Source organism: Bufo bufo, chromosome 4, assembly GCF_905171765.1.
Source record: "Bufo bufo chromosome 4, aBufBuf1.1, whole genome shotgun sequence".
NCBI lineage: Eukaryota > Metazoa > Chordata > Amphibia > Anura > Bufonidae > Bufo > Bufo bufo.
Window position 1 is genome coordinate 475,730,167 of NC_053392.1, and position 14,109 is coordinate 475,744,275.

Here is a 14,109-nt window from a genome sequence, read left to right on the forward strand (position 1 = left end):
GTGCTTACTGGTCCACGTATCTGTGGTTAGGTGGACCTTGCCACAGATGGCGTTGCGCAGTGCACACTTGATTTTATCGGACACTTGTTTGTGCAGGGAAGGCACGGCTCTCTTGGAGAAGAAGTGGCGGCTGGGAACAACATACTGTGGGACAGCAAGCGACATGAGCTGTTTGAAGCTGTGTGTGTCCACCAGCCTAAATGACAGCATTTCATAGGCCAGTAGTTTAGAAATGCTGGCATTCAGGGCCAGGGATCGAGGGTGGCTAGGTGGGAATTTACGCTTTCTCTCAAATGTTTGTGAGATGGAGAGCTGAACGCTGCCGTGTGACATGGTTGAGATGCTTGGTGACGCAGGTGGTGGTGTTGGTGGTACATCCCATGTTTGCTGGGCGGCAGGTGCCAACGTTCCTCCAGAGGCGGAGGAAGAGGCCGAGGCGGCAGCAGCAGAAGAGGTAGCAGGGGGAGCCTGAGTGACTTCCTTGTTTTTAAGGTGTTTACTCCACTGCAGTTCATGCTTTGCATGCAGGTGCCTGGTCATGCAGGTTGTGCTAAGGTTCAGAACGTTAATGCCTCGCTTCAGGCTCTGATGGCACAGCGTGCAAACCACTCGGGTCTTGTCGTCAGCACATTGTTTGAAGAAGTGCCATGCCAGGGAACTCCTTGAAGCTGCCTTTGGGGTGCTCGGTCCCAGATGGCGGCGGTCAGTAGCAGGCGGAGTCTCTTGGCGGCGGGTGTTCTGATTTTGCCCACTGCTCCCTCTTTTGCTACGCTGTTGGCTCGGTCTCACCACTGCCTCTTCCTCCGAACTGTGAAAGTCAGTGGCACGACCTTCATTCCATGTGGGGTCTAAGACCTCATCGTCCCCTGCATCGTCTTCCACCCAGTCTTGATCCCTGACCTCCTGTTCAGTCTGCACACTGCAGAAAGACGCAGCAGTTGGCACCTGTGTTTCGTCATCATCAGAGACGTGCTGAGGTGGTATTCCCATGTCCTCATCATCAGGAAACATAAGTGGTTGTGCGTTAGTGCATTCTATCTCTTCCACCCCTGGGGAAGGGCTAGGTGGATGCCCTTGGGAAACCCTGGCAGCAGAGTCTTCAAACAGCATAAGAGACTGCTGCATAACTTGTGGCTCAGACAGTTTCCCTGATATCCATGGGGGTGATTTGACAGACCGATGGGCTTGGTTTTCATGCGCCATCTGTGCGCTTTCTGCAGAAGACTGGGTGGGAGATAATGTGAACCTGCGGGATCCACTGTCGGCCACCCAATTGACTAATGCCTGTACCTGCTCAGGCCTTACCATCCTTAGAACGGCATTGGGCCCCACCAAATATCGCTGTAAATTCTGCTGGCTACTGGGACCTGAGGTAGTTGGTTCACTAGGATGTGTGGCTGTGGCAGAACGGCCACGTCCTCTCCCAGCACCAGAGGGTCCACTAACACCACCACGACCATGTCCACGTCCGCGTCCCTTATTAGATGTTTTCCTCATTGTTCCCGTTCACCACAATTTTGAGAATGGCAAATTTGGGAATAGTTTTTCAACCCAGAACAAAAAGTGTGCTTTTACGGTCACTACAAATAACTTGACCAGCTAAAACAGTACAGATTTGGTTGAATAGAAATGTGAGGCCTGTTTTTTTTTGCGCCGTGTGACAGGTATAGGTTTAATCACAGAATTAAACTTGTATCTGCACGGTAGCGTGTGTGTTAGGTTTTTCTGAATGACACTATCAGCACCTTCAATGTAAGATATCCTTTTTGGGATAGATTTCAAGTAGGCCTCATATAGCAGAAACTAGTTATTTTGACAATGGCAAATTTGGGAATAGTTTTTCAACCCAGAACAAAAAGTGTGCTTTTACGGTCACTACAAATAACTTGACCAGCTACAACAGTACAGATTTGGTTGAATAGAAATGTGAGGCCTGTTTTTTTTTGCGCTGTGTGACAGGTATAGGTTTAATCACAGAATTAGACTTGTATCTGCACGGTAGCGTGTGTGTTAAATTTTTATGAATGACACTATCAGCACCTTCAATGTAAGATATCCTTTTTGGGATAGATTTCAAGTAGGCCTCATATAGCAGAAACTAGTTATTTTGACAATGGCAAATTTGGGAATAGTTTTTCAACCCAGAACAAAAAGTGTGCTTATACGGTCACTACAAATAACTTGTCCAGCTACAACAGTACAGATTTGGTTGAATAGAAATGTGAGGCCTGTTTTTTTTTGCGCTGTGTGACAGGTATAGGTTTAATCACAGAATTAGACTTGTATCTGCACGGTAGCGTGTGTTAAATTTTTCTGAATGACACTATCAGCACCTTCAATGTAAGATATCCTTTTTGGGATAGATTTCAAGTAGGCCTCATATAGCAGAAACTACCGTATTTTTCGCTTTATAAGACGCACCTGATTATAAGACGCACCTAGGTTTTTGAGGAGGAAAATTAGAAAATAAATATTTTTAACCAAAAGGTGTGCTTTTGGTGGGTTTTAAACTAATGGTGGTCTGTGGATGACACTATTATGGGTGATCTGTGGATGACACTTCTATGGAGGGGATCTGTGGATGACGCACTGTTATGAGGGATCTATGGATGACACTTATGTGATTATACCCCCATCATCCTAGAGAATACACTGATGTACTGTAGGTACTGTACATTGGTGTATTCTCAAGGATGAGGGGAGTTATAGTCAGATTAAATAGAAACACTATCCAGGGATCTGTAATTGGCATGTGTTTATATTAAATATGACTATAACCCCCCTCATCCATAGAAATCCACTCATATACTGCAGCACATGCTTGGATTCCTATGGATGAGGGGGGTTATAGTCATATTTAATATAAACACATGACAATTACAGAACAGTCCCTGGACAGTGCTTATATTAAATATGACTATAACCCCCCTCATCCATAGGAATCCACTCATATACTGCAGTATCTGGGTGGATACCTATGGATGAGGGGGGAAGGGGGGGGGGGGGGTTGTAGTCATAGACACATTTGCAGTCATTTTTATATTGCCCTGACCTCCACTCACCCGGGGACTGGGTACACAAAACCGCTGTACACAGCAGGAGCAGAGCTGGGTACAGCGGGAAATTGGAAGGAAGCTGATGGAGGTGAGGGCAGCACCACTGCGCTCACCACTAATCAGCAGGACTAAAGAAGTGCGGGCTGACAGCAGCAGAGCGCATTCATTGAAGCTGCCAGCCCGCCCAACGGTTCATTCCCCTTCTCCTGGTACGGAGATTTCAGAGACTTCCACTTCTGTTTTACCTCTTCTACCTCTTGAATCAGTAACTCTGGGCTTGTCTCCTCCGTTTTGACAATGTCCGCTTCTTGTATGAATTCAGGAAGGAAGCTCAGGACTTGCAGCTGGCTGCACAGCATCTTCTGCTTTCTGCGTCGCTCCATGGAATCATCCACCAGGACTTTGGCTGGGATCTCGCCATCACCTTCTTCTTTACACCGCACGTCCAGACAAGTAGTTCGGGAGCAGGAAGCAGTGACAGGATGGCGGAGGGCTTTTGGATTCCCTCTCTAACCGCCCTTGTCTGGACGTGCGGCGTAAAGAAGAAGGTGATGGCGAGATCCCAGCCAGTCCTGTTGGATGATTCCATGGAGCGACGCAGAAAGCATTAGATGCTGTGCAGCCAGCTGCAAGTTCTACACTTCTTTCCTGAATTCATACAAGAAGCTGACATTGTCAAAAGGGAGGAGACAAGCCCAGAGTTACTGATTCAAGAGGTAAAACAGAAGTGGAAGTCTCTGAAAACTCCGTACCAGGAGAAAATTCTGTTCAGTTTACTATAATAGCGGGCGGGCTGGCAGCAGCGGAGCACAATAAGTGAAGCCGCCGGCCCGACAATCCCTGGTGCAGTCTTGTAAAGGAAGCGCGGGCTAGCGGCAGAAGCCTTTAGTGAAGCCGCCAGCCCGCCCAACAGTTTAATGGCAGGCTCAGGAGTTGTTAGTGAGAGCTCCTGAGCCACCTAATTTTAGTTCTATTCGTTTTATAAGACGCAGTGACTTTTCCCCTCCACTTTGGAGGGAAAAAAAGTGTGTCTTATAAAACGAAAAATACGGTAGTTATTTTGAGAATGGCAAATTTGGGAATAGTTTTTGAACCCAGAACAAAAAATGTGCTTTTACGGTCACTACAAATAACTTGACCAGCTAAAACAGTACAGATTTGGTTGAATAGAAATGTGAGGCCTGTTTTTTTTTGCGCTGTGTGACAGGTATAGGTTTAATCACAGAATCAGACTTCTATCTGCACGGTAGTGTGTGTGTTAAATTTTTCTGAATGACACTATCAGCACCTTCAATGTAAGATATCCTTTTTGGGATAGATTTCAAGTAGGCCTCATATAGCAGAAACTAGTTATTTTGAGAATGGCAAATTTGGGAATAGTTTTTCAACCCAGAACAAAAAGTGTGCTTTTACGGTCACTACAAATAACTTGACCAGCTAAAACAGTACAAATTTGGTTGAATAGAAATGTCAGGTCTATTTTTTAGGCGCTGGGTGACAGGCTCAACTTTCCCCTGATGTAGTATATGGCCAAAAAATAACCACACTATTGATGGTTAAATGCACTTGGGTGACACAGGCTCAGCCTGCACCAGATGTAGTATATGGCCAAAAAATAACCAGACTGTTGATGGTTAAATGCACTTCGGTGACACAGGCTCAGCCTGCAGCTGATGTAGTATATGGCCAAAAAATAACCAGACTGTTGATGGTTAAATGCACTTGGGTGACACAGGCTCAGCCTGCAGCTGATGTAGTATATGGCCAAAAAATAACCAGACTATTGATGGTTAAAAGCACTTGGTGATAGCTTGTGCTGGCGCACCACAAGCCACAAAATGGCCGCCGATCACCCCAGAAAAAAGTGATCTAAAAATGCTCTGGGCAGCCTCAAAAAAGTGAGCAAGTCGATATTAGCACTTCAATGATCCACAGCTGCAGATCGATCACAGAATGAAGTCTTTTGGAGGAGTTAATCTGCCTAATCTCGCCCTAACGTCGCAGCTGCAACCTCTCCCTATGCTTGAATCAGCAGAGTGACGTGCAGCGCTACGTGACCCAAGCTTATATAGAGGCTGGGTCACATGCTGCACTGGCCAATCACAGCCATGCCAATAGTAGGCAAGGCTGTGATGGCCTCTTGGGGCAAGTAGTATGACGCTTGTTGATTGGCTGCTTTGCAGCCTTTCAAAAAGCGCCAAGAAAGCGCCGAACACCGAACCCGAACTTTTACGAACATGAACTATATAGTTCGGGTTCGCTCATCCCTACTCCTTGATTCTTCACTTAGTTTATAATGCCCCTTATCGAGACAGGATGTTCATTCAAAGGTTAAAATGAAACATATTAGATCGTGCTTGTTGTTATATAACATTACCGCCTCAATGTCTTCAGCGGGAACAACTTGTATGGGAACCGCTTCACACATACACCAAGCGCTGTAGCCGAGATAGTTCTTTTCCAGACTTGGCGTCCCACGTGTTGATGGTATTGCCTGTCTCCTGAATTACTAGGTCGCTGCTCACTTTAGGATCATTGAGAATTCATTTCGATCGAGTGATATCAGTATTTCTTCCCTTTTATCTTTAGTTAAGCAGTCTCCTCTTTTATTTAGGTTCCATCTGTGGCTACACGTCTCGGTATTGGATTCTTTAGAAGATCTTCCTGGATTGCATTTAGTTTATCACCAGACACGTTACAGAGCCTGCATGCTCCTTCATCAGTGGATAGATAGATAAATAGATAGATAGATAGATAGATAGATAGGCTCCGAAACGCGTCTGGTTATAAACTAAATGCAATCCAGGAAGATCTTCTAGCCACAAATGGAACCTAAATAAAAGAGGAGACTGCTTAACTAAAGATAAAAGGGAATAAATACTGATATCACTCGAACTAAATAAATTCTCAATGATCCTAGAGTAAGCAGCGACCTAATAATCCAGGATTCTTTAATTTTTTATTGAATTTTTTCTTTTTATACTTTTTTTGTTTTTTTAGAATGAAATAGCATATTATATGTATTAGGGTTGATGAATTGTTTGTTGATTGTACTTATGTCAGAAATTTTTATAATGATGAGTCTTCATTTGTTCTAATTAAAAATATTCAATTTTTAATACAGCCCTGAATGGTAGAGTGCGTGTTAACTATCTATAAGTATATATTCTTTCTTTAGAGGCTTTTAGGGTAAGCCTTTGTAACAAAGCACCTTAGTCCAGAAATCACGACAGGTGGGCCACCACATACATTTGATTATTAGGTAAAATTTCTATAGTGGTCACCTATTGGCCCCATGTGGCCCCTTTATGTAATTCTCATTCAAAGGGGCATTTTCAGGAGACTGCAGACCACAACAGCAATAATTAGCATATTATGCCACACACATAACCAGCCAAACCCAATACCAGCAACAGCCCCTGTTTGGCTAACATTTTATATGGGATCTACTTGTTTTCAGGCTACTGTCCCTGATGGCAATAACCCTGCGGCCATGTTTGATCTATCCACCATGTTTAAAGGAAATGTGTCATCAGAAAATAACCTATTGTTTAAATCATGTTTTTAAACAAAAAAAAACATAAAATCCTGTAGTTCCCGCATTGGCCAAAAAGCCTAATAATTGGCCCCACTTCTGATTATCTATACACAGAGGTGATATCATTATAGGCATAACTAGAATGACAGATAAAACAGATTTGGAGTATTTCTGGTGCAGATGGCGGGGCAAAAGTCCTTTGTGCCGCAATCTGCAACTCCTCCTCACTCATGCCAGGTCTAAAAAAGTGGGCAAACAAACAAGTAACCAGACCTAAATAGTGGCACCAAATAATTTGCAAATATGGGTACATTTAAATAAATCTCCCCTGGGGGCGTGGCCTGACTATGGCAGAGTGAGCACGCAGGAGCTCCCGCCACAAAGCTGAGATCTCCATGCTAGCCCGCTCCAGAGTCCTCTGAGGGCACCAAAGGTGAGGACAAGAAAAGGATCCCTCACTGGCAATCATTCAGCGGGGACTTCAGGGGAGCAAAGCGGCATATACCACTTCAATCCAGATGCCACACTTTTTTGCCCGGCCCAGCGGCGTATTGCGGCCCTGACACCAGCAGAACCGACCGCTGAAGCAGCGAGGCATACCTCTACACCAAAACGTGCTATTTTGGGATCCTCTCTGGCCTGCCCACCACCGCCGCTGGATCCTCTATCGCAGCGCTCTCCCACGCGGTCGCCGCCATCTTGGAGTGCCAGCTCGGCCTCTAAATAATGCTAGAATAAGAGGTCTCCCAGAATCTGCTAAAACAGAGGACTTGATCCCAACACTTCAAGGCCTATTTAGCAACATACTTGAGAAACCAGTCTCTGAGTGGCTGGAGATAGACAGAGCCCATAGAACCCTGGCTCCAAGCCCAGAGATGTCATTTGCCGTCTCCACTATTTCTCAGTAAGGTAGGAAATTATGTGAAAGGCCTGCAACCTCTCTACCATTGACTTTGATGGGGCTACCTTAACAATCCTGCAAGATAACTCACGCTCCTCCATGGCCCAGAGGAGGGCCCTCAAACCTTTGTTAGACCTCCTCAGAGCAAATGATATCCCCTATACGTGGGGTTTTCCATTTCAGCTAGTAGCTCGCAAGAATGGTCAACATTTAACAATACAGTGCTGCCACCTAGTGTTACAGTCCTAAAGGAGAGCTATATAGCCATCATTGAGCACTTCATTTTCAAAATAACAATACAGTGCTGCCACCTAGTGGCCTACATTGGCATATTCCAGTAATAGCTGCCAAAGCCCGAGTGAGGCTTCGGGCTATTAGAAGAGCATAACAAGTTCCCTATCAAATTTGACCATGGCATCTGAGGGGTTAAATATATGTGATCAGCCTTATGGCTGATCGGATACATGTACCGCGGGTCCCTGCTGTTTGAAAGCAGCGGGCGCTATGTTTAAAAACGCAAAGAGGTTGAAGGGGTTGTCCACTTCTACTATATTGATGACCTATCCTCAGTATAGGTCATAAATATCAGATCAATGAGGGCACGATTCCAGGAACCCCCCCTCCCCACCCCCGATCAACTGTTTGAAGAGAAAGCAGAGCTTGTACGAGCACTATGTTCTCTTTTCTGTTTACCTGCTCACCGTTGACATTGCAACGGCTAGAGCAGTGTATGTAATTACGGCTCTACCGACCCCAGTCACTTCATTGGGACAGCTTTATCCTATTCAAGTGAACAGGGAGGCCTGTACCATTGAAGTGAATGAGACGGAGGAGCTGTAGTTACACTGCTTGATGCTGCAATGTCAATGGCGAGCAGGTAAACAGAGAAGAGAACACAGCACTCATATGAGCTCTGCCTTCACTTCAAACAGCTGATCGATGGGGGTGTCGGGAGTCGAGCCCTTGTTGATCTGATCGGACAACCCCTTTAATTTGCACATCCAAATATCTAAAAAAAATCAATGTGTAAATAAAAATATATTTACCTTAAAATGTTCTTCCCCAAAGTGGTTTTCTCTTATTTGCGGCGGATAGTGTGTAAGTTCCAAGTCTTTAAAGGCCCTGGGCAGCTCATTTTCATTACTAAAGTTATGTATCACTTTCAGTACAGCTCTTACTATATTTGTAGCCTGGTCCATAAATTGAAAACTTTCCTGTATAATACAATAATTAAAAAGATTATCATTAATATAACCACAATTTGATGTTTATTCGATTTTAAGATATATATATTTAAAGGGCTTTTCCAGGTTCTGAACATTGATGGCCAATCCTCAGGACTGGTCAGTAATATCAGAACAGAGGGAGTCTGACTCTGCCCCACCACTGATCAGATGATTGAAGGGGCTGCCGCCTCTTCATTGTTCACATAGATATTTCAATGTGTATGTTAGTCTAAATTCATACTGTGCCTGATTTTTTCAGACTTATACCTTTAATAAAACGCATGTTCATCAAAAAGGTTGGTACATGGTGCCATACAGTTGGAATCTGTTTGATGGATTTTTTATAGACATTTTTTGTCTTTTTTTCTTAGAATGCATTCAAATTTATATTGGACAAACATATGAAAACTAGAGTTGAGCGGACACCTGGATGTTCGGGTTCCCGAACTTGACCTGAACTTGACCCCGAACCCAGACCCCATTAAAGTCAATGGGGACCCGAACTTCACTTTATTATTTTATAAGTGCGCCCTTTCCCCCCCCTCCCCAGTATTAAAATCATTGGTGGTCAGTGCGTCCTCCCCCCCATCATGCTGGGTGGCCGCCCGGCGCGCCTCCTTCTTGTAACTCACAGGTCTGTTCGGCGCATTGCTATAAGCAATGCAACGCACAGACCTGTGAGTTACAAGAAGGAGCGCCAGGCAGCCACAACGCATGTAAGTATAATGCTGTTGAATAACTGAACATGGCAGACAGGACTTCAGTAGCATCCTGGCTGCCATAATAACCGATCGGAGCCCCAGCATTACACTGCTGGGACTCTGATCGGAACTGCCGCTGCCACCAATGATGAGGGGGGGAGGGCGCACTGCCCACCAATGATTTTAATACCGGGGAGGGGGGGGGCTTACTGCCCACCAATGATTTTAATACTGGGGAGAAGGGGGTGCACTGCCCACCAATGATTTTAATATTGTGGAGGGGGGGGAGGGTGCACTGCCCACCAATGATTTTAATACTGGGGAGGGGGCGCACTGCTTGATAAAGACTGCATTGAGCGGTTGAAACGTTGCAGAGTGGTCAATAAAGGGTCCACTTTCTTCACTTTATCTATTGAAGTGCTGCCTCGTCTTTGGATACATATCATCTTATATTGACTGCTGAGCCTGCGGTTTGGAGGAATTTGCACCCGTGGTCTATTGGACTAGTGCTGCTGTTAGATTTTTTGTTTTATATATATATATATATATGGGGGGATCCTCCTACATACAAGACACATCAGATTTTTTGACCAAGTTACAAAGTGTTGATTTAGCACAGGTGTCTTCAGTGATACTCGCATCATTTGATGTGACTTCATTATACACATCAATTGTACATGAAAGGGGCCTCAGGGCTGTGGAGAAAATGCTGAGGACGTCAGCCTATACTCCTCAAGCCTCTGATTTTATCATTGATCTACTGAGGATTGTGCTACAGTACAATTACTTTCTCTTCAGGGACGTATTTTATTTGCAAGAACGTGGTGTGGCCATGGGGTCTCACGTGGCCCCCACGTATGCAAATATTTTTATGCGGTGCTATGAGGAAGATGTCGTCTATCTGTCCCACCACTTCAGCCATGTGCTGAGGTGGTGGAGATACATCGACGACATCTTCCTCATATGGATGGGGTCTGAGACCGACCTGGCCGACTTCCATAATTTTTTGAATAGCCATGATCCTGATTTACAGTTCACTCTTGTTTATTCTCGAACTGAGATCCAGTTCCTAGATACACGAGTAATATTCAATGAGGGTGTGTTGCATACCGAGCTGTACACAAAACCTACCGATACCAACACGTTTTTGTGTTATAACAGCTCGCACCCTCGGAGAATGATTCGGTCGCTGCCCTTCTCCCAATTTCTCCGTGTTAAACGCGTTGTGTCAGATGAGAGCAAACTTGATGCGACCCTGAATTCCATGGCTGTTAAGTTCCGGGACAGGGGCTATCCCAAACGATTACTGAACGAACACATGGATAGAGTGCGTACGCTTGATAGGACTGAGTTACTGACGAAACGGGGAACTGTCCAGAACAAGGCTAGGATTCCGTTCGTTTCAGTATACACTGAACTCAGTCCCTCAATAAATAAGATACTGAACAAGCATTGGGGTCTATTGGGTACATGCTTCAAAGATATCCCTGAGTTCTCACGTCCACCATTGTCATCGTATCGTCGATCCCGGAACCTACGTGATCAGCTGGTTAAAGCTGATATTGGCTCCAAGGGATCGTTGAAACAAACTAAATTGACTCAGTCTGGCTTAGGTTGTTTTCCCTGCCTGAACTGCGTTAATTGCAGATATATTCGCAAGGGAAGGTATTTTGTACATCCTAATACCGGTGTGTCTCACAGCATTTTATTTCACTTAACTTGTGACTCTAACCATGTCATCTATGTGTTGTCTTGCCCATGTAATTTGCTTTATGTGGGCGAGACAACAACTGAATTGAAGACTCGCCTCAATAATCACCGCCTCAGTATACGTAAAAAACAGTTGGATTTACCAGTATCGAAACATTTTACTGAGGCCACACACAAAGAAGGTGACTTGAGGTGCTGGATTCTGGATCATGTACCCCAGCCTCGGCGAGGTGGGGATAGATCCAGGATACTCAAACGCAGAGAGCTCAGCTGGATCCATAAGATGGACAGCTTGAAGCCAAAGGGTTTAAACGTTGACTACAACTTTGGTGATGTTCTGTGAGGGTTGGTTTGCCCTCTGTGTCTTTCCGGATATTGTTTTGCTAAAATTGTGTACACACTTAGAGAGTTATACAACTCATTTTATTCCTACTCTAATGCTCTTTTCTCTTTTTTCTAGATCACTTACACCTTGCACTTTGGGGCATGGAACATATGGTCGGAGTGCACGCAACATAACACGGAAGGAGTTCATTCTATTCTATTTTATATTTCATGTTTGGTTCAGTTCTATTGCTGACAGGCTTGGCAGGCACCGTGTGGAGATATTGCATCTTCGCCGACACTCTCTATAATCCCTTTTTGTTATATAATTTTTTCTTTGTAATTGGAAACTGAACTCTATACACTTTGCAGCATCTGTGTACCAATTTGAGGAGATCCCTCTCGGGCAGGACAAGTGGTTGGAATCCCTGGCATTATCGCTGCAGGTACTGCAGTTTCCGTGGCTGTAGTGGATTTTCTGCCTGGGTGGGACATATAGGTACCCTGTCAACTGGGATTCCTTCTGCCCTTTTCTAACCCCCTATGCCCGTTTTCTGTTTTTGGCTGGGTGCGATATACATAGTGATTATCTAAGGGCAGCTCTCCAGTTACAAAGATGGCGTCTTTAGCTCGATTCTCTACTGAGCATGCGCATGGGACAACATACTGTGTCCTGCTGTGATGACGTCTGCAAGGACGTAGGGGTGTCGGCCTAGTGCGATGATGCTTAGCGTCTCCAGCTTGTTGAATACCTACTATTGGTGCGCTGCCACGCCTGCGCAGAATGATATCTACAACGCCGACTTCACGGCATTGAATGAGCCTCCTTGCTGGATGGGTATGTCTTGCGATATCACTTCGTTGCTCCTCCCCCTCCTTACACTTATGTAAAATCAATGTTGATACACCATCTGATCAGGTCTATGTACTTGATCCGTATATATGTTTTGTATTTAGCACGTATCACTTTCATGATGATCAGCATATTTCTCTGTATTATGTGCATTCACTGTATATTATTGTTATGATTTGTTAAACACACCCACTGGGTTGTGTCCACATGATTTGTATTCCCTATATAACCACTGTTATTTGAGTTGTATCTTTGCTTGAGGAAGGCTCGTGACTAGAGCCGAAACGTTGCACCACTGGTGTGAATAAAGGGTTCACCGCTTTTACCATTTGGAGTGCCGCTCTCTTTTTTCTGGTATATATATATATATATATATATATATATATATATATATTTATTTATTTTCAAGTGTTGATGCACCACACTTTTCAATACAGTTATGTGAAAATATATTCAGTTGGAACACTGCCAGACATATGCTAAAATGAGAAACTTTTGGCATACGCCTGACCCATGGAGTGTTTTTTTTTTTTTTTGTTAAAGATGTACCGTGTATCTCAACTGTATTGAACTGTATACTGTGTGTGAATTAAGCCTTAGGCCTAGTTCACACAAACGTTTTTTTTGCGAGTGTGTGGGCCGTTTTTTTGTGTTGCCTATACAGTCCGTATATGGAACCGTTCATTTCAATGGTTCCGCAAAAAAAACGGAATGTACTCCGTATGCATTCCGTTTCCGTATTTCCGTTCCGTTAAAAGATAGAACATGTCCTATTATTATTGCCAGCAAATCACGGTCCGTGGCTCTATTCAAGTCAATGGGTCCGCAAAAAAAAACTGAACACATACGGAAATGCATCCGTATGTCTTCCGTATCCGTTCCGTTGTTGCTGAACCATCTATTGAAAATTTTATGCCTAGCCCAATTTTTTCTATGTAATTACTGTATACTGTATATGCCATATGGAAAAACGGAACGGAAAAACGGAACAGAAACGGAAACACAACGGAAACAAAAAAAACGGAATAACGAATCTGTAAAAAAACGGTCCGCAAAACACTGAAAAAGCCATACGTTCGTGTGAACTAGGCCTTAGGAAGCAGGTGCCAGATGGAAAAAAGTGTGACTGCATAATTAATCTTAATTAAAGTTTGTAACCTGTTACCACGGATTCACATAGATTTCCATTGGAGCTGTAGACACCCAATTATAGGATATTTTTGAATCAAGACTGGTTCCAAAATTGATGATTTTTCATTTTAGATGCATTGGAAAAATAAAAACTGTTGTATAGGTGAACCTTTCATTAAAAACCATATTTGGTGTTTTTTATACTTGCCATTTGTCTGATGGTTTACACAATAAAAAAAATGTTTTTGCTGTTTTTTGTTATTTATAATCATATGGACTACTGTATGCCACAGGTAACAAGCTGTACTAGGTTTTGTAATATCAATCATATGTTTGATAAAAGTTTTCAGCTATATACTATTGTTATTATTGAATTAGGAAAAACGGCAGACTCGAAAAATAAAGAGAAAACAAGAACAAAAGGGTAAAAGAATTATCACCCATTGTTCCCATTTTGTACACTGAACGGAAATACAATGAGAATATCATACATCATGTACAGTGACCTAGTACTTTGTTAGTTTCCATGGGAACACGTACCTTGTCAAGATATGGCATAACAGTTTCCTCATCACCAAAGACGAATGGCACTGTACTACACAGGTGGATATGGTGGCCTAAGGGTGAACCTGCAGTGAAGCGTAAGACATGACGCCTGCAATAAAGACA

The 14,109-nt window shown here is 43.8% G+C and overlaps 1 protein-coding gene across 4 annotated transcripts in view; it reads right to left on the reverse strand.

Moving 5' to 3' along the window:
* Positions 1–14,109, reverse strand: part of ADGB (androglobin) — a 339,135-nt gene that overhangs the window by 133,583 nt on the left and 191,443 nt on the right. For all 4 annotated transcript variants that reach the window (XM_040427354.1, XM_040427353.1, XM_040427352.1 and 1 more), the window contains exons 19-20: positions 13,981–14,095; positions 8,542–8,709 (exon numbers count right to left, since the gene is read on the reverse strand). In XM_040427354.1, the coding sequence (XP_040283288.1) occupies positions 8,542–8,709; positions 13,981–14,095 (283 nt within the window). The remainder of the gene's footprint in view (positions 1–8,541; positions 8,710–13,980; positions 14,096–14,109) is intronic.